Here is a 27,310-nt window from a genome sequence, read left to right on the forward strand (position 1 = left end):
AAGAAGGTCAGAAGTGACCCAGTTCCTCAGTGATGTGTGGCCTGGACTGGCTGTTATCACTGAAGCAGGAGCAGTGCTGAAGGATGGGGTTGGGGAGGCAGGAGGCTTTAGCCTTACCTGTGAGAAACTCATTGGTAAATAGATTACCAGTCTCCACAAATGTTCCCCACAACTGACACCTATGTGCCTACCACACTGATGATGATAAATGCAGCCACATTTTCAAAATCATTCTGAAATCAGATGAAAGGGAGACTAAAAGTACAAAGTGTGATCATTAGCCCAGATTCATGCAGTTTGTTATTAATAGACAGCTGGTTGCTAGCTTCCCCACTTTGTAACTGGAAGCCTAATGCTATAATTGGGACACATCACCAGACTGCCTGCCCACCGGCCTGTAAATCTCCCTCTGCTTTGACTCCATTTTCATGAGCTCCTTACAGAGGAATGCCAAGCTGGACCTCACAATTAACCAGGCCAAAGCCACCCCCGGAGTTTGCAGATAAGAAAACTGAGGCACAGAGACATTTAGTTTCTTCCCCAAGGTTACACAGATATTAGACATTATGCTTAAGGGTTGAAACTGGATCCCCCAGTTACAAATTCAGTACAGGACCCCTTCCAAATCAAGGAGGTGAAGCATGGCACCCCCATGATCTGGAAAATCCATGTAAAAATGTTTGGCCGTCCCCTTATACCAGAGAAGAAGTCTGATTTTTTTTTTCTTTTATGGGGTGTTTATAGTATCTTACTGTAAAATTTAGGTTAAGTATTTGGTTAAAGGCTCTGTGCTAGCCTTCGCACGTCACCTGCAACTTCTGCAAACTTCCCAAAAGATTCCCATTTAATTTCTTATATTGATATGTTGAAACCATGAAGAGGAAAGTCACAACATGGAAGAGAGAACTATTTTTTTAATGTTTCTTCCATAGCAAACCCTATCTCTACCCTATCCTTCCTTAACTCTTCTCACTGTGACACTCTCTCAGAAACTTATCTTAGATATAGAGATAAAGGTGGCCTCTGGGGCCATCTAGCACAGCCTCCTTATTTTGTTGTTGTCGTTTTTGTTCAGTCATTTCAGTCCTATCTGACTCTCCTGACCCTATTTAGGATTTTCTTGGCAAAGATAATGAAGTGGTTTTCCATTTCCTTCTCCAGTTCATTTTATAGATGAGGAACTGAGGCAGATGAGGTTAAATAGCTTGCCCAGGGTCACACAGCTAATAAGTGTCTAAGGCTAGATCTGAACTCAGCACATGAGGAAACTAAGGCCCAGGAGGCTAAAAGAAACAGAAAACAACTATAGGTTTAAATGGTACCCTGTTGAAGTAGATAATATAATAATAACAATAATTAAGCTAGCACTTATACCTTAAGGTTTGCAAAGTACTTTACATATGCCTCATTTTATCCATACAACAACACTGGGAGGTAAATGCTATTATTACATACACCCCAATTTTACAGATAAGGAAACTGAGGTAAACAGAAGTCAAGTGACTTGCCCAGGGTGACACAGGTGATATGCGAGATGAGATTTGAACCCATGTCTTTTGACTCTGGAATCCACGTTCTTTCTATTATACTGTGTAATTTCTCATGATCCTGATCATTTCTCCTCCTCTCCTTCCCCACCCCCAGCTCTCTGGCAGTAGGACTCAAAACTGCAGTGAACTGTAAAAGGGACAGAGAAGGAAAGCAGGGAAAGGTCAGTCTCTTAATAAGGCCAAATACCGAGCTCTTCTTTTGGCCATTTCCTCATGGGAGGAAACTTGTTCGGTTTTGTTATTTAGCATTAACTGAGCACCAGAAATCCATTAGGACCAGAAGTTAGGGCAAATTCACAGTCCCTCCTGCCTAAATTACTTCTCTAAGTCTGCAAGTTCATACGCTTTTCTTCTTCTAAACGGAGGATGAAATTGAAATGTGCTCTATGCCCAATGACTTCATACGGGTTATATTTTAAATCAAATAATCCAGACAGCAGATGTATAAAATAGAGATGTAATTTGCCTGGGCAGCGACTTTGACTTCTCTGTAGGATTTAATAGCTCCTAGAGCCCCATTGATGCTGCATAATAAAGCCAAACAAGTTTCCACTAATGAGAATGTGGCTGAAAATCTGATGTAAATTTGAGGCATCCTTCATTCCAGGACTGTGTACCTCAGGCTGGCTTTATATCTCTCTCCAGGCATGGGATGCCCAGGAACAATCAAAACATGTTCTTTTGTAATTACTAAAATAGTGATTGTCTTTTCCCATAGGCCCACAAGTCTACCCAGTCAGATGAGTGGAAATTAAGAGCAGAAAACCAAACCAACAGTGAAAACTAAACATGGGGAGTAGTGAGTATATGCCTGTGTGATGTTCATGTGTGCACATGGACAGAGTGCTTGATAAAAGAGAGTCACCCCACGGATTCCTCTTTTAGTTGTGTCTGATTCTTCATGACCACATTGGGGGCTTTCTTGGCAGAGATGCTGGATTGGTTTGCCATTTCCTTCTCCAGCTCATTTTGCAGATGAGGAAACTGAGGTAAAGTTAAGTGACTTGCCCAGGGTCACACAGCTAGTGAGTATCTAAGGTCGGATTTGAACTCAGGGAAATGAGTCTTTCTGACTCCAGGTATGGCACTCTATCTACTGTACCACCTAGCTGTCCTGTGTATTCACAGCCCCTCTTAAAACATACGCTCTCACAAGTCAGGAACCCAGTGATACATGTGTTCTGGTGACTGATCGTGGAATTTAGACATGGAAGAGAGTTTAGATATTATCTGCTCCAACCCCTTCATGTTACATGACATCCTCATACAGGGACCCCTTGCTACTTCCCAGGCTCATGAACTATTTTGATTCAGCAGCTATATGCCTGTACCTGGATGTCTCAGAGGATACATAATTTAAAGTGAAAAGGTATTTAATTAGACAGTTGTTATTAACTGTTGTTATTGTTTTTTGTTATTAACAAGACTATAACAAGGAAGGGGATCAGGTATTAACTGTCCTTGACACCCATCCTCACCTAGCAGCCAATTCCCACGTCTTCATGAGCAGCTGGGAGCCAAACCTCACTCAGTTCCCCGGAGTCTCCAACACGAAAGAGAAGCAATGCATGAAACCCAAATTCACAGGGCTCAGAGCTTGTCCCTCTCACTCCCTCTGCCCTCTCTGCCTGGGAGGTAGAGAGGGCTGTTCATCTTGGGTTGGACATACTGCTACATGACCCACAGTCACCACCAGATGCTTGTGATTCAGCAAAGTCATCAGATGCTATTTGTAAAACCAGCTGTGTTGAGAAATGGATAGAGAGCTGACATCAGAATCAGAAAGATCTGAGTTCAAATCCTACCTCTGACATATGCTATTCAACCTTGGACAAGTCACAGCCTCCCAAAGCCCAGGCAACTTTCTAAGAATACACACTGCAGAATAGATACCGATGTGCGTTGGGAGGAATTTGTTTCCACACCAGGAGTTCTCTATATTGATTTTTTAAAGCATAGGTTTGGACCAAAAAACAAAAACAAAAAAATTCCCCGGGGAGCTAGGGAAGATCATAAATCTCAACAAAACAACTCTAGCCCTAGAAGCAGAGATAAGACATTCCCAAATAGCTAAATCCAAATGTGTTCTTAAGAAGAGGTAGAAATAAAGCATTATGAGAGATCTAAAAGAATTTCCAGTAAAGAATGAAGAAAAGCTAAGAAAGAATTGAAGGGAGACGGCCTACAGATATAGGGAAAGGGATAGGCAAAGGAACAGAGATGGGAAAGTGTGAGATTTCTTTGGGCAAACAGGAATAGTAGGGTGTATGGAGGAGATGGGGGAGAAGGAGACAGAGAGGCGGGTGGCAGGCAGATTGTAGGGGGCCGTCTATATAATGATTACCATATCGTGGATTGTAGATATATTTTAAAAAACAACTGTGAATGACTAACATTGATAACAGTCTCAAGAGAGAGACAACTGAACTCATTATCTTTCTCCTAAAAAGCCTCCCCCCTTATGAACTCCCCTGTTTCTCTCAAGGACACTGCCATTCTCCCAGCCTCTTCGGTTAGCAACCTAGGAGCCATCTTGGATTCCTCACTATCTCTCACCCCCATATCCAATATGTTTCCAAGACCTATTACTTTTACCTCAAAACATCTCTTGGATATGCTCCCCTCTATCCTCTGGCACTGCCACCACTCCGGTGCAGGCCCCATCAGCTCAGACCTGGATTATTGCAATAACAGGGTACTGGGTCTGCCTGCCTCAGGTCTCTCCCCACTCTGGCCAGATGTGACCATGTCACCCCACGACTCAGTTAACCCCAATGGCTCCCTATCACCTCCAGGATCAGATACAAAATCCTCTGTTTGTCATTCATCATGTGCTTTTCATAACCTGCCCCATTCCCTTACCTTTTCAGCCTCCTTAGACCTTATACTGAAGCGCGTTCTCTGTGCGACCCAGGCCTCCTTGCTGTTCCTCAAACAAGACACACTTCCCTCCCACGTCTGGGCTTTTTATCCTGGCTGGCCCCCATGTCCAAAAGGCGCTCCCTCCTCACTTCCATCAAGAAACGGCTTAAACCCTGTCCTCTCCATAAAGCCTTTGCAGATCCTCCTCCACACTATTACCTACCTTCTGTTGATTATTTTCCAATTTATCCTTTACATAGCTTATTTGTATATTGTCTCCCACACAATTAGAAGGAAGGAATAAGCATTTATATAGTACCTACCATGTGCCAGGCATTTTATAAATATCTCATTTTATCCTCACAACAACCCTGAGAGATAGATGCTGCTATTATCCTCATTTTACAATTGAGGCAAACAGAGGTTAAGTGACTTGCCCAGAGTCACACAGGAAATGAGTGCCTGAGGCTGGATTTGAACTCAGGTCTCCCAGACTCCAGGCCCAACACTCTATCCACTGCACCGCTCAGCTGACAGTGAGCTCCTTGAGAGCAAGGATTGCCTTTTACCTTTCTTTGTATTTCCAATAACTTGCACTTAACAAATATCTACTGATTGGCTGATAATAATACAAAGCCATCACTATGGTCACCCCTTGCAGCTGTACGGTCAAGACCCTAGACCATAGTTGAGATTGTCTCACCATGTCAATCTAAAGGGGAAAGCTATGCTCAGTCTAGAAACATCAAACCTTAGCAGGGACCTGGGTACTCATGACCCCACCCCCCAACAACCTGAGCTGTGATAGAATTGCCCAGTCATCTTACCGTAGCCCGGAACTTTGGGGCTAGGACATGAGGTTACCTTCAAACCAAGAGCTGAACCAGAGAAGGGTAAGTGGTCAAGGGCATGAGATCTTCATAATCACATACCTAAGATTATCATTTCAAACCCTACCACTGTCCAGGTGTCCTGTTTATGCATGGCCACAGTTGGCATGTCCTCTCACTCCTGAATTCATTTTACAAACTTGCCTAGTACTTAATCTGATAGTACGAACCCCCACAAGATAACCACTTCTAACATAGAATTTTGTTTTTCAGTTGTTTCAGTCATGTCCAACCCTTTGGGATCACATTTGGGGTTTTCTTGGCAAGATACTAGAGTGGTTTGCAATTTCCTTCTTTAGCTGATTTTACAGATGGGGAAACGGAGACAAACAGGGTTCAATGATTTGCCCAGGATGACAGCTAGTAAGTATCTGAGGCCAGATTTGAATTAAAAAAGATGAGTCTTCCTGACTACAGGCCCAGAGCTCTACCCACTTCTCCACCTAGATGTCCTTCTAAGATATAATACCATATCTGATAGGTAGACACATGAACTCCAGCAAATTAGGAGAGGAAAAGAGATGTTACATACAAGGAAGAATAGGAGAACTTAGATATAATAAATATAAGTCAATGCCTGTACTTAGTGGTCCTTGCTCAGAGAGCAGTATGGATGTTATTTCAAGAGCAAGGCTCACAGAACTAATTAGTTTACAGTCTGTGAATGTAGTCAAAATAAAAAATCCACATCTATTTTTTCATCCCTCTATAGCTTAGGGGCACCAGCCAAAAGAAATTGCTATTAAGTGGGAGTAATACAAAATGGAAAGTGTGAATTTCAATCTGAAATGTGTGAATTTAATATACAACTGTAAATTAAGAAGCCCTTTTGATTTACAAAGTAGGTTTAGTTCACGGGTAGAAAAAAAAATTACCCTATAGACATTTTTGAGATGAGCTAACAGGCTGTACTTGGGCATAGTAAAATGGAGTTAGAGTCTTCAACATGGAAAAAGATACTGTGAGTATCAACATATAATCACCCATTGTATCTGAGAACAAAGGCATGGGCAGAAATATTTGTCCCTTAAATGAAAACAGCTGCCAGATGAGCAAACATCTATTAAGTACTTAGTATGTACAAAACATTGTGCTCAGCACTGGCAATACAACTAGCAAAGGAACGAAGTCCTTGCCCTCAAGAAACTTGTCTTCTAATGGAGGAGATGATATATATATATAGGACCGTTGGGCTGCAAGTCATGCAGAAAGGCCCAGTGGTTCTGAAAGCAGAAGGGAATGGGGAAGGAAATAAGCATTTACACAGTGTCTCCTATCTGCCAGGCACCATGCTAAGCGCTTTTTACAAATATTTTCTCATTTGATCCCACAACAACCCTGGGAAGTAGATGCTGTTATTATCACCTTTTTACAGTTGAGGAAACAGAAGCAGACAGAGCGACTTGCCGAGAATCACAAAATTAGTGAATGACTGAGGTTAGATTTGAAATCAGGTCTTCCTGACTCCACATCCAGCACTCTATCCACTGAGCCAAAAAGGTAATTAGGAAATACTTAACCAAAAAAATAAAAATACAACAAAATATAGATAATGTCAATACATGCTTTTCTAAGTTAGTACGCAGCTTGCAGGGATCCCTATGTAAGGACTGGTGACCCCATTTCTATTTGAGTTAGACACCACTGGTTCAGAGTACAGTAAGCCTAAATAGTCAGTCATATACGGTGATTTGAGAAGTCTTCCTGCTCAAATTATTTCCCTTACCAGTCTTCAGTGGAACCATTAGGATCACTTCATTTGACTAATATAGGGTATCATAAAAAATATACAAAAATGTTAACCAAGGAGGAATAGCATATTATTATCGTTATTATTACTCAGTATTACTTTTTAAAGTAATTATTTAGTAATTTAGTAATAATTTACCCAATATTACCATTATTACCCAGTATCACTTAGGATTGATGAGTTTAACAAATTAATAGCTATGAGTTGGAACACAGCAATGATGTTCCCTGAGAGAATGGGACAAAGAACAAGTTTTAATTGGGAGAAGGCAAAAAGGAATACTTTGGAGCAGGGGTGGGGAACCTGCAGCCTCCAGGCCACATGTGGTCTCTAGGTCCTCAAGTGTAGCCCTTTGACTGAATCCAAACTTCACAGAATAAATCTCCTTAATGAAAGGATTTGTTCTGTAAAACTTGCATTCAGTCAAAAGGCTGTACCCAAGGACGTAGAAGCCATATGTGGCCTCAAGGTCGCAGGTGACCCAACCCTGGTTGAGTATGGAAAACTGGCTTCTGGAGGGCAGAATCAGGTTCTTTTCCTTTATAGGGAGAAGACAATTTATCAAAATATATCTTCCCCAATTAGAACAAAAAGTTCCTTAAGGATAGAACCACCTTCTTTACTTGTGTTTATATCCCCAGCACTTAGCATAGGACCCACTCTATAGGAAATGCTCAATAAATCTTCATTCTTGCAAAGTAGTGAGTTGGTCAATATGAAACTCAAAAGTTAATCACTTGTTTTGACTTATGTAGTTATAGAAAGGTGCTAATGATTCTATTTCAATTCTTCAAGGATCTATGATTATCGTGGTGTGAACCCTACACTTCCACCAATGAAGGTCTTTAACCCTTCTATAGCTTAGTAGATGGTCTTAAGAGATGCTCTTTCCTTGAGTTACCAGCATGGTGGTAGGATTCTCCAAAACTACTTAGGCAGGGCCTAGGATGAACGACATAGAGCCCATCATTCAGCTTGTGCCAGTGTTCACCTTTGATCAACCAATATCCAGTTACCTTTGTTTTTCCATCTAATACATCTTATACTTTCAGTCTTATTCCTTTCATAAGTGGAGTCTAGTTATCCTCTGTCTTCACATTTGGCTCCATTTTGGTCAAATGATTTACTCCAATCACATGATCTTGAAACTTCAGTTAGAGGAGCCCATACTTGGCACTGCACATCTCCAAAGGAAGCCCTGCAGCCCATGCTTTTGAATGGATTGGTTATGTATGGAGTCTGTCAGCCAGAATTAACATGATTAATTGCTTTACTGTGCATAGCACTCAGCTAGGCACTAAACCCAGAAAATTGCATTAGCCTACCACCTACCCAAGAGGTGCTTATAACAGACACCATGTATGTGTATATATATATAGACATGCAGACAAAGGAATTACAGCATCAAGCTACTGTGCAAATGAACAAGGAAGCATTCACATAATACTTAGAGGTAAATGAGAAGTTCTGGGGGAGAGGGAGGAGGAGAAATGTAAGGTCACGACTGGGATAGAAGTGGGAAAGATACATCAAGTTAGTTTCCAATCTTGACTGTTCAAAGTCAGAAAATAAGTGAGTGAGATGAGAATAGGGGCATATGCAAAGACAGTTGAAGAAGCCCAAAAGAAATACAGCCTTTGGCAGTTGAGTTTACAACCTAGCAAAGGAGCTCAAGTGGGTGCGATACAGTACTATGGAGTTCAGGTGCACTCAAGACTTCAGAGCTTCTGTAATGTAATGCCAAGGAAAGGCAACTTCCCAGGTTCAAAATACCAGCATAGGTGCTCTCTATTTTATTCAGTGACAAACCAAGAACAGAGAAGATCAAAACATGACATCATTCAAAATACAGCATTTACTAAGTGTGATTAAATAATCTCCAAGTACTACCCCACCCCAGGACCTTCCAATCATTCAATCAATTACAAAGTCTCTGTTCTAAATACTTCTCCACCCCTAGGCTATACCTTAATTAAGTCCACCACAAAGCCCCTCTTCTCAAATGGAGATTAGTTTCCAAACATAGGTAAAGTACCTTCATTTGTCAATCACAGAGCACAATAAGGTCAAAAGTTCCCCACCCCTGGATCACAATTGAATCTACCCCAGAGTTACATCAAGTTTAAACACAGCACTTAATACCCAAATGGAGGTCTTTTCTTCATCTTGACACGAGGCAAGTTCTCAGCAATCTTAGTTCCTGGGGAGACAAGGCTTAGCAAGGCCATAAGATACATTGCCAGTCCCTTCATGAATTTATCCTCTGTCTGTAGAACAGTCCTAGAACCCCTGAACACATTAGCAAAGCCCTCTCCCAGGATTTCTGTAAACATACAACAAGAAAATCCTTCTTCAGGGCTTCTGAACCAACAGAAAGGCTCCCAGACCCCTGCAACAACAGCAATGTCCTTCACCAGTGGACAGTATTCATTCTGTCTGCAGGACAGTCTCCAGACCCCTGCAACAACAGCACTGTCCCTCACCAGTGGACAGTATTCACTCTCTGTCTGCAGGACAGTCTCAGGGCTTCTTAACCAAAAGCCAGGTTCCAGGACCTCTTCAACAACAGGACTGTCTTTCACCAGTGGACAAATCTGGCAAAACAACATCAAAACAGACAGACAAAGTACCAGCAAAACAGCCATGTCTCCTCAGTCCTTGGCAGCTCAGGGGGCAGGTCTCAAGAGTCCAGGGCGATTCAAAGTGTCCCCCAGCAATCCTTCTTAGTCTCTCTCTCTGCCTCCATGAGGTGCTGCTTCCAAAAAGTTCTTCTGCCTCTCTCTTGTCTCTCCAAATCTACGTCACCAGCTCCTCCCAGTTCAGGACTTTCTTTTCACATCAACAAGTCCATCCCACAGGTGGGATTAACAAGCTCTGGGTTTTAACACAATCAGTTTGAAAACCAAGCCAATACAGGGGGAATCTTTAATTGCCATTACTATCACAGCTTCTCAGCATCCAAACGATTTCCCTATTGCCCCACAATGCTACCTTTGAGATGCCACTTTGTCTTTTCAACTATAAAATGGAGGTGGGGTAAGGGATGAGGGGATAGAGAGAAGGTGGATTGTATCATCTCTAAGGTGCCTCCCAACTCTAAGGTCCTATGGTCCACCAATTAGTTGGTCAGTAAAAAAGCCCAAGAGAGAGAACAGTTTTTCTTAGGCACACTAGTCTTGTCAAACTTCATTTACTTGGATTATGGGTTTCAGAGCATTCTTACTCTGAAAGATATATAATGGTATAGTGAAAAGGACACTAGACTTGGGATTTATAGCAGGCTATGTAAGACTTAGATATGAGTTACTAGCAACATGACTGAACAAGTCACAACCTCAGTTTGCTCATCCGTAAAATGGTGGTAATATCTTCAATATATACAGCATCCACAATTTTTGTTATTTTCTTTGAATCCCATAAAATATGTTACTAATATTATTACCTTTTGTTACTGTGAAATGAAATGAAAATTAGCAAATTACTCTTGCTCATATAGATCTCTAATTGAACTTTATCCTTTAGCTGCCAGAAGCATCATTCTGAATGAAATAGACACAGAGATCCTGCCACTACAACCAGATAATTCCCCCATAGGTCAGGTGAAATTTAAGGGCCATGTGCTTTTGAAAGAAATGTGATAAATATTATATATGTGTGTGTGCATATATATATGTATATACACACATACATTGTGTATATATGTGTGCATATGTCGTTAGACATGAAAATACTTAATTTCTTCATAATTTATATGAAACAAACAAAAGAACTAGGTCTCTTTTGAAGACAAAGAGCAGCAAAACAGGTTTTCTGTGATAGATCCACACTTGAGGATACAGAGGAAAATGTGTTTTCCTTTAAAAGGGAGAGATTGAGGATTTATTTTATTTGAGCAAAAATATTTTATTTTTTACATCTCTTACTTAAGGCAGGCATCAAACACGGCACTAGTCTCACCTGAAACATTTCTGAACCTGGCTCTTCCCAACTCCAAGGAGTCTCTGCTTTTGTTTCTGGATATTTGCAAAGAAAGACTTGCCAAAGTCGCTATGGCTTGTGCCCAACTGGATTTTAACATTTCACCTTCACTGTAATGACCTTAGTTTTATTAAGAAGATAACACATGATCAGCTTGCTCTATGAAATCCATACAGACCCAGTGCTAAGCAACTGAAACCTGCTGAACCATGTCTTGTATAGAAAAAAATATTTATGATGTGACATGAAAACTAGTCACTTCAAAATAAATTATAAATATAAATCAGTGATGTTATTACAATTTGCATATAGAAGTGGATGAAAAGAAAAAAAATGTCAAACCCCTTTGATACCTTCTTTTACTGTTTTACACCAAAATTTAAAAAATTTTTTTAATAGCACCTAATACCAGTACAGACACATAACCAGCAAAAAATAGTTGTTGACTTGATTTGTCAATTTATTTCTGAATTTGCTAACTTGTCAATCTTCACCCCTCAATTTGTTATCCCAATTTAGGAAAACTGTATAATTATGTCAATGTGATGTAAGAGGAGTCTTGGATTTGGAATCAGAGGACAGGTTCAAACCCTCGTCTGTAGGTCTTTGGCTAAGAAGTTATTTACCTCCATTTCCACATTTGTCAAATCTGAGTTGGGGGTAAGGACAGTACAGTTTATCTCTAACTTCCATCTATCTTCAAAACCTATGAAATTGTACTTCTGTCTGTATCCTATGCTCTCAAAGAGGGAAACTGTTGCTAGCCCAGCCTGCTTTTTCATATTTAGCTTTGAAGAGAGATCTTCCTTAAGGTATGAGAATTGATTATGCCAAATTCAGTCTTTAGGTTTAGAAACGTGGACTCTAAGAGTTGCAAGCCAAGTTAAGAGGTTTTACCTATGTTCCTTTAATCTGAAGAGAAAAGTAGTGACTTCAAGGTTTTGTTCTTTGTTTTTGCAAGAGTAGGGCCTTTTAAAGGCAGACAGAATTCATGAGAAAGGCTCCTAAGGCTTTTAAACTGTTCTTACAAAACAACTTTGATGAATTAAGTGCCAATGAATTAGAAACATAAGGATTAAATTTCCCTTGAAATACACAAGGCTTTTAAAATTAAGGGAAATGTGCTCGGTAAAGTGTGTTTGAAAAAAAAAGTTACAAAATATGTTTCAAAATATTTGAAAAATTGACCGGGATAATCCACAAACCCCAAATTGTGGGTTGGGTTTGCCCATTTCTAATTGCATTACAATAACAGGGAATCACTAGCATTGTAGTGCAGAATTTATACTATGAAACACCAGTCATGCCATGATGAATTATTTGTATAAAAAAATGAATTAAGTTCTACCATAGTGAAAGACTTTCAAACACTTCGAACAGAACAAAGCCAAGGCACATAACTGTGTTCTCCGGGTAGCACTTCAAATATCCCTACTCCTTATGGAGAGAGCCTCAATACTAATAACAAAGAATCTAAATGGCTAGGAGAGTTGTCATCTGGTTATTAATGCCCCCTTGGTAATTAAACGTGGACAAATAAGCATCTATTTGGGTCATACTTTTGTTTCGAATGGATTGTTCAAACTTATCTAAGGCACTCACAAAGGCTAGGTCACTTCATACCTTCTTTTATAAAAGAAACTCAGTATTGACTAATTCTGAGGAAAGGAGGGCAGTAGAATTCTCGCTTTCCCTATACCTTATTTATAAACAAGTACTCTTTGTTTGATGAAGAGAGGAAATTATCAAAATTAAGTAGAATAGCAAAAGATTTCATGGTGATCAAACTAAAAAAGCATGAGTGACTCTCAAGCTCAGAAAGCGGGTTGTATAGTCAACACATTCCAAAATATTTTGTTATGTACTGATCACCTTGCACATAAAATTATTATCCTTGGTTCTCAACCATAATTAAATTGGATGGATACTCTGCATTGGTTTGTTGAAGAGCTGAACCTTTTGTTAACAATGATGGCTGACTCACTGGCAGTTTCTTTCTTTAAAAATGGTTCCAGTAGGCCTTAATCTCCATCTCTCAAGTTCATTGCCTTTTCTCCATTCCTACCAACACCACCAGGACACTAAAGCAAGTCTCCTTACATGCCTTTCTGCCTTTCCTCCAACCTTGGCTCACATTGCTCTGCAGCCCAAGCAGTCACATAAACCCAGGATGCACTGTACCTTCCCATCTGCTGGGCTTTGTTTAGGGTATTTCCATGTCTGGAATGCCCCTCCCCCCACACCTCTTCATCTGTTGAATTTCTGTCACCTCCTATGGGAAGGCTTCCCTGAACCTGTTCTGACTGATAAGGATTTTCCTCTCACATAGCATGTTGTGAAATTCTAATGCACATTTATCATGCAATGTGTATTATAGTACTCTATGTTTATATCATACCTCTGCTAGACCATAAATTCCTTGAGAGCAGGGGCTGTGTCTCATCCATACTTTTCCCCTCCTCCAGTACTTAGCGCAGTAGGCCTTTAATAAAGGCTATTTATGTTGTAAGATCACTGAACTAGAATGAGATGGGTACTACTCCAGGCAATGACATGTTATGCCACAGTCTCTCTGTTTCCTTACCTATAAAATTATACTAGTTCATTATAGTGTTCCCAGTCTCAAACTGATCCCTAAATTAAGGGTGGGGAAAAATTATAAGGATTAACAGAAGAAATGTGAGGATTCCTGAAAAAGCTCAAGGAGATAGCCTAAGTATATAATCAGAGGAGTCCTTGTTGGGTCAAATCCATGAAATGGATATGTGCCACAGAGGCCTCTGGCCTTAGCCCTTCCCCAAGTATTCGTGAACAATAGAGTGCAGGCAAATGCATCACTGTCAGAGTAAGCCCTAGAATGAGTTCTCCCTATGGAAGGGATTGTCTGTGCTAAGAAGGCAATGAATGAATTCTGGATTTTGCCTTAAACTGATTGTTGTTGTTGAGTTATTTTGGTCATGCCCAATTCTCTTTGGGATTTTCCTGGCAGAGATACTGCAATGGTTTGCTATTTCCTTCTCCAGCTCATTTATACAGATGAGGAACTGAGGCAAACAGGATTAAGTGACTTGCCCAGGGTTACACAGCTAGTGTCTGAGGCTGGATTTGAACACATGAAGATGAATCTTCCTGATTCCAAGCTCAGTGCTCTATCTACTGTGCTATCTAGCTGCCCCCCTTAAACTGCTAGAACTACTGAAATCACTGTCCTGTGCAATAAGTAAGAGATATTCTAGAACTCATGCCCACTATGGAGACCTCCAAGTCCCAAGGCCACATCCAAATTATATTAGGAGGGATGGACAACTGATGTACTGCATCTGGAAAGTGAGAGAATGAGGGAGAAACAAAAGAAGAGGGATGCAAGGAATGGGAAAGATAGGCAGACTCAATCTTCACATCCCTTAGACAAAATAGCCGATTTTCCCCAGATTAGTAATGGGAAAAGAAAGGGAAGGTACCTGAGTTTAAGAATCCCTGTACCCCCATCCCAGGCCTACTTAAATGGCCCTAGCTGAAGAGTGATTGACTTCTCCATGTAAAAGCTTCCAGCTTCCTCATCTTCTGAACTCCAAACATCGAGCTACACCACTAAATGAAGGTGGCATGAATGTAATGAGGGAATTCCTATTTAGGCAAAGTAGGAGGATCCCCCTCCATAGATGATTTCAAGGGAAGCAGAAAGCCACTCTCCCCAAATACCTCTCCCAATATCTCACTGAGATAATCTTAAGATACCTTCTAACTCTACAATTGCAAGATTTCATAATCATAATGTGATTATGCTTATATAATCATATGATTATATTTCTAACAGTAATATTTTATTTATCCAGCAACTTTAATTACCTGAAACACAAGTGAGATCGAGGAAGAAAGAAAATAGTAACATACCTCTATATAGTGCTTTTAAGGTTTACAAAGCGTTTTTTGCAAGAACCTACAGTGTAGGGAGTACAAATGTTATCCCCCCCATCTTACAGAAACAGAGGCTGAGAGAAATTAAGTAATTTGTTCAAGGCCACATAGTTAGTAGATGTTAGAGTCAGGATTCAAATCTGATTCTCTGGATTCTAAGCCCAGTGCTCCTTCCATTATATCACATTCCCAAACAGCCAAAAGAAATATCAACAAATTCAAGCACAAATGCTCATAAAGTTTACTCATAGAGGAGGTCATGAGGATCTCTCTCAAATTCTAATTACTTTTCTTATAAACATAATTCTAACAAGCCTGGTTATTTGGTTTCCTAGCCCATATGAGAGAATATTAGTGCTTGAAGAGACCCATATAAATCTTTAGTCCAGCTTGGTCATTTTACAGTTAGAATGTTCACACAGCTAATTAACATCAGAGCTGACACAAGAACTCAGATCCCCAGGTTCCTGGTTTGGTGTTCTCTTCACTGCAACCAACTTCTTCCCTTAAGAAGTATCAAATTGTAGAAGCAAGCACCCCAGCATCCGCAGGGTGGCTGCCAACACAGGTTCTTAGATCTGCTTTTCTAAAGGAAAGCAACTCAAAATGGATTAACAATCTTGCTTTAATCAATCAAATATATCATTTATCTTGTTCAGGGGAAAAAATCAGCACCCCGAACTTCAGAGTATACAGACAGAAGTTACAAGCAGACAGAAAAACAGATCAAGCAGACAGGCCTCCAACTGTCTTGACCATTACATTCATACCTAGTCAGTCACCAGAGAGGGCAGCATCAACATCTGGGTTTTCAAAGCCAGAAGGGCTCTCAACGGCTGCCCAGAGTCTCATCTGGTCAAATCACACAACACTTCTCAAAGTGAGCCCCAAAACAACACCTCACATCAGGGATTATATAGCCTTCTCCTGGCTCAAAGAATGTTAACAACCCTTTTGACCCACTGCCCAATCACAAAGTATCTCCTGAAAAACAAGCCTCCCACCACAGGCTCCAGGTGCACTTAAGCCTAGGGGTGGGGAAGATCTTAAAAACTTACATTCCTATAACACAAATTAGAAGGGAAGTGGGGGTAGATGGCTTTCTAGACTGATATCTGAAAGAATTGACAGGAGACAGTACAACAATGAGAAAAGTAATAGGAAAATTATACAAAGTCCAGAAAACTCAAAAGGCATAGCAGTCTACAGCCATTCAGCATAAAAGCAAACAGTCCTTTCTTCAATATGTCCAGAAGGCATCAGGGTATTATAACACAATGATATATACAGTGACAGTCATAATGATAACCTTGAGTCATCAAGAAGGTTTTAAATTATGTTCAGTATGGTCTGTTCAAGAAGACAAGAAGTGTGTGATATACTTCAGAAAGATTCCTTTCAAAAGTGGCAAATTTTTAAAAATAGTACTTAAAAGGATAAATTTCAGTCATCTGGAAAATTCATTTACATTCCAGGATTGTGCTATTTAAATAAGGTGCTACTGAATTTCTTTAATGATTTAATGTAATTTAATTGAAAAGCTACTGTTGGCTTACCTGCATCAGGGATGCAAATTGCATGGTTTTTGTCTCCTGCAGGATACAGTACACATAATCAGGAGATATGAAATGTCAAGTTTAAAATATATGATCATACCTGAAGTGAAAATTCTCTACTATACATTCCTTATTCCCAAAGAGGTTCTGGTACCTGAGTGTACATCCAGGATTAACTACAAGGAAAAGACAGACACCAAAGATCACTCTAGAAATTTATTAGCAAAATATAACCTGAGCGCAAACACAAGAAACTCATGAGACTAGCAAAGTAGCAGCATACAAATATTAGGAAAGACACATTTAATAAATACAATTTAGGAACATCTTTCCCTTTAAATTAGGTACAAAATACTGAGAGACAAACACTGAAACAAAAATTCTTGAAAATACACTAACAGCTTATCTCAGTAGACTACAGCTGCCTCACCACAGAGTCCATCACACTGTTAATGGAAGGCTTCCCCTGACTGCTGTACCATGAATGGTTCTGAGCATATGAGATGGTGATAATTAGTACTACCCTTTATGTAGTCAGTACAATGAATATCAAGGGTGTTTATACTGATATACATATATACATATATATATATATATATATATATATATATATACATACCCGGCTATCTCTGAACTGTTCCTAAACATAACGTTTCAACCTAAATGAAATGAATTGCCCCCACAAAAAAAGAGGGTCCAGTTATTGCTGACATTCTATGTAGGCTTAAGATGTAGTCTCTGAGCCTAGCATCTAGGAGAAATGGTAGAACCCAAGGTAAATAGGAGATTCTGGATTTTTTTTTTAGTCAATTGGGACATGACGGAAAGGGAAGGCTCTATGGAAATAAATCTGCATATATGGTGCTATAATTCCTTGGACATTCAATATTACATGCTCTACAATTCTCCCATCTTCCTCACTTTAAATCTAGGCCTAGTTTAACTGAGGTAGACTTTGGGCATGAAATGTGCAAAGGTTCATGTTTTTGTAAAGAGCCATTTGTAGTCTCTTCGGATTACAACATGAAAGCCAAGTGTATTTTAGAGTTCTGAAGCTATTGGAGGTGGCTGTTGGAGGAATGAATTGCTTTGGGGCTGATGGCAACAATGGAAAGGTCTTGTACTTCCTCACCATCTGTTCTGCCAAATTATTAAATATTACTGGCAAAGGAATTCTGTAGGTATTTGCTTGCTCAAATAACTAAGAGTCACAGTGAAGAAATATTAGGGTGATTACAGGGCCTGGTTCAAGAAAACAGTAGGCAAACATAAGAAAAACAACAAATCAATTTCCTGCCGTCAGGATTTCTCCATTTAACAGACAAGACACCTAGTAATTTAGTTAACATTTTTGAAGCAATGGATTGGTCTAGAAACTAACAAAAAAGCAAAAAAATTATAGACTAAGGAGAGAAAAATTTTAAAACAAAATTTTTTTGCCATAAGCAACGCTCCAAAGAGGTATTATTCTTACAAGACTCCTACAGAGGACATATTTTAGGGAACTGGGTGAAAAGCATACACCTCAGGCCAGGAGAAAAGCATGAAAAGTCTGAGGGTTTAAAGTGCATGAAATCAACGAAGCAACAAAAATGCTTATATTTGTTCCTCCTTATTAGTATTCACTGGTGATTAGGGTCAAACTTTTGTTTGAATATTTTTGACTTCCTGATCTTTAGCTTTGCAATAACTCAAATATCTCTTTCTCCTATTACAGAACCTCAGACTCACATAAACACTAATGTGTTACTAGCGTTTTTGTAGTTTGCAGAAAATAAATCCTGAACTATAGAATAAAAACAAATCAAAATTAGGGAGCTTTTTAAAAGCACCCATGAGCACACATGCGCGTGCGCACACACACACACACACACACACACTAAGGCTGGTATGAGATAGAAGATAACCCTGTGTTCTTTTCCCTAGGCAGTCTTTTCTGAAAACTCTCAGTGTAACATTGTCTGCAGCACCTTTAACACAGGGCATATTCTAAAGTGACAGTGATTGGATGAAGAGGCAGGAGGGAGACTCTTTCATTACACAAAGAAAGTCATCAGCAATGACAACTTCACATAAGGGCAGGTGAGGCATACTCAAGACAACAAGCAGCAGACTAGATAAGTCTAGATTAATGTGGGGGAAAGCAAAGACATATCCCTATTAGCTAGTTATTCCTGTATAATTCTCTTCGCTTTCAGACAGTGAAATGGCTGAAGACTTATTTGACTTGGCAGATAATGTTATATAGACACACTTAAGGAAATTACACAAATTGATCCAGGTCATTCAGAATATAAAGCTTAAATTAGCCAGGCATCAACCTGGTGCCCAGGAGGAGAGTGACAATTATTGGTTAAGTTTCAGCTATAGATTCAGTCTTCTTTGAATTATCTGACCTGGCCATCCACCATAGTCAACTCTATCAGTTATCTGCTGACTGGATCCTTCACTTTGTGTACTGCAGAAATGGACAAAGCTAAGGTGGTGATCAAAGGCTTCTTAAAGAATCAGAAGCCAGAAGTTTACAAAGTGCAAGAAAGGACAAGGACTATCTCTCATATAACTCTGTATTACACATAGTACCTCATAAAGTGTCTCACATATACTTTGTGTTCAATAAATATTTATTGAAGGAATAAATGGAAAAAATAGCTTGCAACTTAAAAAGAGAAGCTATTAAAATATAATTCTAAAATCAATATTTCATAGAACCCGAAATTCTTGTTAACGGTTTCAGATGAATGAAAGGTCCTCACAACTTTTTAATGCATCTGCTTCTAGGACACAGTAAAAACAACCCTTACTATCTCATCTGAGGTCAATCCACTGTAGTTTGATACCAGGAAAAATGTAAACTGTAATTAGATGAATTTATATGCAATTTGCAACCAAGGGTAAGGAAGGGTGGTTAGAGTTCTCTTCCATATCCTGAATGGGGTCAAGATCAATGTATAGGCCACCATGCACTGATGGAACAAAATGAGGAAATGGTATAAATGAGCACAATTGACATGGGTAAGATATGAAAGAAAAGCTTCTAGTAAGCAAGGAACCAGAGACTCCAAACACTGCTTGACTAATAAAAGAAAAATCAGAATCAATAATATTATCCACAGAGAATTCTGAAAAAAATTCTAACAAGAAATAGCATGCAGAATTAATCTATAAAAGAATAAAGGCTGTATAAGCTCTAATTAAAATTAATCCTACCAAACTATATAGTACAAGTGAAAGTTCACATACATGTTATGAGAATCAAAATAGTAATAGGACTTAGTGATCACCTCAAGTAATTTAGAAGGGAAAAACAGAAACAATTAACTGGATATCAACAGCAGGATACGCAAGGGGGGGCCATACAATTTTGTGAAAAAAGATCATTGCCATTGAAGGAAGTGTCAGGACAAAAAAATTAGGTTGAATTGTAATAAAATCATGACCCCCTTATGATTTTGATTCCTGTCATATTTGTGCCTCACAGAAGCAAAATGAGATCATTCACAGGGCCATACATAGGTAATGATAAAGCAAGGGGGATAAATACAAAAATTGAGTATGAAATGACTAATGCTAGTGATCGACTAGTCTCAGAAAGAATATCTGAAAAGAGCAGGCGGACTTTATAGTATATGGTCAGGAGAAAAAAGGAGCTCTCTTCCCACCCAGAACTTTCTCTGCGCACGCGCGCGTGTGCGTGTGCGTGTGTGTGTGTGTGTGTGTGTGTGTGTGTGTGTGTGTGTGTGTGTGAGCGCCTCTGTCTCTTCTTATATATACATATTTACACATATGTATATATGCACGTATGTATTATATATACATGTGTGTATAGGGACGTGTGTGTGTGTAAAAATAAGTGCTTCTGAAGTTGTATTGCTTTTCGGTTTTAGCTTTTAGCCAAGATGTACCATTCAATATTAAATAGAAATTTACCATCAGATGTAAATATGAGAAAAGCACTGGTTACCCAATGAAAAGCAGATAAAGTAAAACACACTTTACTATATTACCTACCTATAACTTAGATACGTGTAACCTATCAGCTAATTTTTCTACTAGCTATTTTCTCTATTTTAGGAATCTTGTTAAACTGAGGAGAATTAATAGACTTCTATTCAATCTCTAATTCAGAAGAAATTATAGATTAACTTTTCAAAGAAACTTTATGTTCCTTATGTAGAATGTTGTAACTTCCAAAAGTAAGCTGTTCTCCCATACTGGGAATAATAACATTCAATGGATCTATAATCCTCACTGTAGTTCTCCACGGGTACAGATAACAACATACCTTTTTACTCAGAGATTCTTATCTGTGGCTTTCTGTAAATCCTCGATGAAGACTCTATCCCATATGCTAGAGGTTTTCCTACAGTTTTTAAAAATCTTATTTATAACAATGCAGTACTCAGCCCTTCTCTCATTTCTGTTACGTGACTGGCCCAGCTCTTTTCCGTATGAGTACTTAATAGTGTCTTTTTAACCGAGCCTCATATATATCATTGTTGATAATGTCCTGTAATCTATTTACATCCTTTCAATGACCCTTGCTCACCAGTAATTTTTCTTCTCCTGAAATCACAGGGTTTTATGACTTGGTCTTAAAACATTATTGTATGAATACTAGCATTTAAAAATGAGCTTTTGTAGCAGTGAGCAGCTTGGGATCACTAAAATCTTTGCAAAATTTCTATATGTGATCCAGCCCAATCTGTTCTCCTTTCAGTTCTGGGCCTACTATATATCAACTATTCCTTTGAGCTACCTATCAAAACGCAAGACCAAGAGGAACAACTTGCGCTCCTTACTCACTCTGCTTTTCTAAAGTGGACAGTTAGGCTTCTATCCTGTAGTAAATACAGATCTCCCTGAGAAGGGCCTATCATGACCCTGGGCTCCATGCAATCAGCACCATGTCAGTTCCAAAAGGGAAGATGTAGAAAACCTCTCCAATGAAAGGCATAATCTCTTTTGTGGGAATATATACAGGATTCATTCCATGATGCCTTTTGTGTGCATCTGGCTCCCTATTTTGCGCCTCACTTGACACTGATACTTGGCACATCAGAGAACAAAGTTATCTTTGTAGTCACATCTAATGTGGAATTTTATATGATCTTAACATATATAAAGAAACTCATTTGAGGCCACCCTTTAAGATCGTTTTGCTCAAAATTTTTCTCAAAAATAAAAATTTTTATAATTAATGAGCAACTAACAACATGGGATTTTACATTTCCTACATCTGAGTCAATTTTGTTAACTGCAAAGATATAATCTACTATGGAAAATGTCTGTAAAATAGCTTGCCTCTTCCTCTCTCATGTTCTCATCATGGGAATGCTCAATTCATGCACAGACCATTCTAAAAGAGAATTCACAGAGATAAAATAGCAAGCATACTGGTAGTTAGAGATGTCTTCCTTCAACAGTGGTAACATCATGTTGTTTTTCCATTCTTTTGGCATGTTCCCCTCTTTTGAGATATCTTAATATCCTGAAAACTGATACTTTTGTGTCTTCAATACTATGCTATCATAGCACAAATTTGCTCTCAATGTAATTGGTCAGGTTAACCTGCTTTTCCCAACTTTATCTTCTTTAGTTCCAATGCTACTACCATAATATATGAGGCACCAAAGTGGCAGAGTCCAAATGCAGGGGTACCACCACTACCACTACAGAATAGACTGAACATAAAAACACTGGCAGATCTCTGAATTCACATCTATTTATTGTTCTCCTTGCATTTTCACCAACAAATGCTTCTTAAATCATCTCTTTGCCATAGTTGGGTCTAATAACATGCTCCCTGTGGGCTCCTTTTCCCTCTCAAGTCATTTTTGGATTATTTTGAAGTGATACTTGTAATCTTCCATTAACATCTCCATAGTATTTTACAAACAGGTTCACACACTAAAATGATGTTGCCTATAACTGCCATATCCCCCCAACTTAGCAAAGAGATCAAGGATTTCCTGGCTGAAATATTTCTGGGTTCTTTTGTTTTTCATATTATTATAACTATTTTGTATCAGTTAATCTTCCACAATAAATGGTGACAGAGTAAAGTCTTAAGTTTTTACCACTGCCCTTTTTATTTTCAGGCAACAGTTTGCTTAAACAACTCAGGTTGAAGATATTAGAATTGCAGATTGTGCTTTTTCATCCTTATTTTTCTTATTTATTATTGATTTTGACCTTTCTTCTAACTAGCTGATACTATTCTTGCTTCACAGACAAGTGATTCTGAAGTGACTTGACAACTAAGCATTTTCTGTCTGTTAAGGGATAGTCAATTTTATTTTTCCTAGGTTGTTCAGCACTCGTGTCTGTCATGTTACAACCCTCGAAAAAAATATTCATGAAGTAGAAACACAAGGCTTCTGATCAGTTATAGATTGTTGGTCTCTTTCATTTCTTGAGTCTGAATCATATTTTCTAGCACTTTTAATCATCTTCCCTCAATCCACTTTTGCACAGAAGTTACCAAGAATTAAGAGAGACACTGACTTAATATGGAGAATCTTGTTAGGTTCTTTATGAAATTTCTCTATTACTTCATGGTGGTATGCTTGCTAATATTTATTATGAGTATGATAAAGTGAGGAGCCCAAATATTCCATAAAATTACATTTCTTATTACCTTTGAGCACAAGATAAAGCCAAATCTGTCAACTTCCTTGCAGAACTATCCAAGGAGAACCTAAAGTTCCTCTTTCATTTAGATGCAACTTCTTTCTGACAGTGAGAATACCAATATGGATGTGGTTTCATTCTTCCAGGGCTCTAACAACTGCTTTGTCATTAGACAGGGAATGCAGATTAAAACAGCTGTTCAGTAAAATGATTATGTGTAGAGAGTCTAAGAATTATGTGAATCTTGGCACTCTCTGCCCCCGTTGCAATAATCTGACTAGAAAGGCAGAAGGGAGCCACACAGGCCTGACAGCCATTTTGTATGTCAATCTTCTCCATGGTCCACCATGGCCAAACAATTCTTATCTCCACCTACCTAGGGTGGCCTTTGACAGCAGGTCAAACCTCTCACTGGGACCATACCTGAAGCCTTTCCAGCTCAGAACAAACTGCCAGAGCCTGCATCCTGCCATCACCTCTACACTTGGATGATCTGAGTAGGGCTAGCATCACAAAAAAAAAAAGTCAGCAGAGTATAGTGAATAAAGAGACAAAAACAGAGTCAAGAAGACCTGGATTCAAGTCCTGTCTCTGATACATAATAGCTCTGTGACCCTAGGAAAGTAACATAACCTCGCAGTGACTCCAGGTACCTTTCTAACCATAAACTAGAAAATGGTTGCAGATTTGCACTGGAAGAGGAAATTTCCTCACTAGGAGTTCCCTATACCAATAAAAACACAGGTCTTGATTGTTATATCTCCCTTCCCCCCCCCAAAACCTCCAAGAACCACTCACATTTATATAGACCATTAAGGCTTAACAAAGCACAAAAACCCTTTGAGGTAGGTAAGACTTTTTGCTTTAGCCACAAACGTGTGTACAATGATGACAATGATGGAATAGTTTAGATTGCCAAACAAAATCTCACATCAGAATTCAAACAATAGTGGGAGTGAAGAGAATGAAGGATGCATTTGTCTGAAATCAATGAAAGAAATGAAAGTGAAAATAAATCTAGATATTAGGCATAACTGCATATTATGATTGGAGGATCCAAAATTTCCTGCATACCCTTTCCATATTCAATTTGATAAGTATTGGCAAGAAAAGTAAGAATGTGAAAATGTACCCCTGATTTGATGATTCAAAGACCAGGGTGTGGAAAGATATTTCTAACTAAAGACCTAAAACAGACCTTTAAAAATGGCGAAATTGTTCTGGCAGGGACAGCCAACAAAGCTATATACTCTGGTACTTACAAGCTCTGAGGAAAAGGGGAAGCCTACAGTGGAGAGATAACAGAGATGGAGATTGAAATTCACTGCTTCCATCAAAAACTGACTCAAAAACTTCTTTCAGCAACAAAATAAGGATTTCCTACCTTGATATACATTTCTAATTTTGAAAGCCAGCTCATTAGATTAGTTCCCTATGTACTTTTAATGTACTTAAGAGAAATGCCTAATCTCCTTGAGGCACAGAGAAATGAATCAGAAAGACAGTTCCCTCTACATTAAGTGTAAACAGTTTTCTTCCAAAAGAAGACAGAATACTTGTTTGTTCTTTCACCACCTCACCTCCTTGACAAGCTGACCAGCAATGGGAAAGCCAAGGAATGAAGCTGGGGGCACCTGCCCAGGGCCCAACCACACCACAGGGGCTCATTTGCTCCAGAAGGTCTTCTTTTCCCTCAACCACATCTTCTATCCTTTGCAGTTTGTGTTTTTTGCCTTTGAATGAAAAGATGTTGAAAGAGGGATCTCCCCTATGAAAAATGCAAATCTTTTAAAAGATTTCTAGTAATTTCTTTTGCATTTTACAAACAAAATATGAGCCTCAACAGAACAAAGAGAAAACATTAACACTAAGCAGACCCAAATTCAAGCATCCACTTCTCATACTTCTCTAGGTCTGCTGCAGACACAGACTTAGAGATTTTCTTCAGTGCCAACTCAAAATCCCCTTTTGTAACAGGCATCTGCAGCTCTTCTTTAGAAAGGGCTCGTATCTCTTCTGGGCTTAAGCCATGGATGCGCCGTCTCATCGCCATTAGAGAAGCATCCCTGGGGATACATAAAAATACATTAAAATAAATGTTGCATATGGTAAAAACAAAATGAATGACTGTGCTAAAAGAACATTCCAGAAAGTTCCTGTTTGATAAAGCTAAAGAGTGGGGGTTCATCATGATCATCACCTTAGGAAGGTACAGTGAGAAGCTGAAGATGTAGTATAAAGAGCACTGAATCTGGCCTTGAGAGGCCAAGGCTCAGTTCTGATATCTGGTGCTATCTACCTGTGTAAGGCTGGGAAGCTGTTTCATTTCTCAGGCTTGGTTCCCTGAACAAGAAGAATGCTGAACCAAGTAACTTCTAAGATCCCTTCCTACTCAAAATTTATGACTTGTCCTGGAAAGTCTCTCTAACCCTAAATCCTAAGTAATAATAGCATTCATGTATATAGGGAGGCAAGCATGGCATAGTAGATAAGAGGACTGGTCTCCATGCCAGAAGATGTGGGTTCAAGTCCTGACCCTGACTCATTTCTAGCTGTGTGACCTTAGGCACATCCCTTGGTCTCTCAGTGCTCCATGCGACCCTCTAGGATTGAGCTGCAGAGAAGGTACCAACTTGCGCTGTTGGAGGGAGTATCCTCATTCAGGAGCTCCCTAGATCAATGAAATCACAGGTCCAGTGATGATCCCTTTACCTTACTTTATGTAACTGCAGAGTTTAAAAACAATTTATGTAATACCCCCTCATTTGCTCCTCACAACATGCCAGTGATGCAGTTCATGTAAACAGGATCCTCACTAATGGAAGAGGAAACTAAGTTTCAGAGAGTAGTCACTTGCCCTGGATCACGCAGGCTGTAGGCTCAAAGTGATCAAGGCATCAAGTACTCAAACTTAGTGGCTGCTCTGTGTCTAATGCTCTTCCCACACTGCCTCAACTATGGAGCATCTTCCAGATCAGCAAAACAGAAATGTGATCAAAGTAACCCAAAGTCCATGCTGGACAGTCTCACTTTCTAGTTGTCTACTGTAGATGGCAGGAATCTTGAGAACTACTCCTTTCCTCCCACTCTGATATAAGCTTTGAATAATCCATAACTAAAGGACACTGAAATTATGGGATTCAAAAAGTACCTGTATGGCTTAACTTAACCAGAAGGGGTAAAACCAACTCCCTCTTTATTTGGAACATAAATACAACCAGGAAAAAAAACCCAAAGCACTCTCCAACCTTGTGGTTGTCCTCATGGCAGAATCTCTAGAATTAAGGTAAAGATAAAGGGGCTAGTTTCTCTCCCAAACCCAATTGTACCCCTGAACTGGCTGCTCAGATAAAAGGTTACTCTAGTCACCAAGCCCTATGGACCAAGAAGGAGCACCCAAAAGGGTCACAATGGATATTCTGAGAAGAAAAACTAGACCTGGCAACAATTGGCTACACGGAGAGAGAAGAGAACAGGCATCCTTGAGGTGGAAAGTAAGAGCACTGGCTGGGGGGAAAGGCCTTCACCAGATTTAAACGATGCCAAAAGAAATCCTTGGCAATAGTATTTCAGAAGCACTTATCTCTACCACACCTCTACCAGGAGACCATACAAGTGGAATCAGAACGAATCCAAGAGGCAGATGAAGAAACTGAGGTCAGTTGAGGTAAAGTGATTCACCAGGAAAGCAAGCATGTTAAGTGGGTCTTGGACACACACCTTCTTGACTCCAAGTCTAGGATTCTATCCACTACGCCTCCCTGCCACCATCTAAGCGTCTGTATTTTAACGCCACAATATGCATACAAAGTAATGATTGTATTGATACTGAAATCAGTTTAGATTCATAATTGAAGGGTTTTTTTAAAAACAACTAACAGGAAATCCTTATTATCACTGAATGATACAAAATGATTCAGAAAGTCGTGTTGCTTAAAACAATGGGAAACCTATAGGGAAAAAAAAAACAAAAGAAAACTTCTGTTCATCTGTTGCAAAGTGCTATGCCAGCTTTAATTTCCTCATTTAGGGTTCATTTAGTCATTAAGATTATTACTTGACATCATTTAAGTGTAAATGGTGAGAGTACAAGTGACCAAACTAACACTGGGTTAACATGCTGCCCCTCAGAGCCCAGAGTTCACTCTATCACTATGATGCCCAGAAGCTCCA

The 27,310-nt window shown here is 39.3% G+C and overlaps 1 protein-coding gene and 1 long non-coding RNA gene across 4 annotated transcripts in view; one reads left to right on the plus strand and one right to left on the minus strand.

Annotated features, from left to right (window-relative positions):
• The window catches only part of LOC138155242 (uncharacterized), a 228,781-nt gene that overhangs the window by 157,104 nt on the left and 44,367 nt on the right, over positions 1-27,310 (plus strand). Inside the window, exon 3 of one of the 3 annotated variants that reach the window (XR_011166788.1) lies at positions 2,269-5,627. The exons of the other annotated variants lie outside the window; for them this stretch is intronic. This is a non-coding gene — a long non-coding RNA (uncharacterized lncRNA). Of the gene's footprint in view, positions 1-2,268; positions 5,628-27,310 lie in introns of those variants that run through there. 3 annotated transcript variants of the gene reach the window in all.
• Positions 8,816-27,310, minus strand: part of KATNAL1 (katanin catalytic subunit A1 like 1) — a 93,433-nt gene continuing 74,938 nt past the window's right edge. The window contains exon 11 of the mRNA XM_069080350.1: positions 8,816-25,203. Within this exon, the coding sequence (XP_068936451.1) occupies positions 25,005-25,203 (199 nt within the window). The 3' untranslated portion in view covers positions 8,816-25,004. The remainder of the gene's footprint in view (positions 25,204-27,310) is intronic.

Source organism: Petaurus breviceps, unplaced genomic scaffold, assembly GCF_028583685.1.
Source record: "Petaurus breviceps papuanus isolate PSGF00001 unplaced genomic scaffold, PetGlider_PUasm1.0 91133, whole genome shotgun sequence".
Taxonomy (NCBI): Eukaryota; Metazoa; Chordata; class Mammalia; order Diprotodontia; family Petauridae; genus Petaurus; species Petaurus breviceps.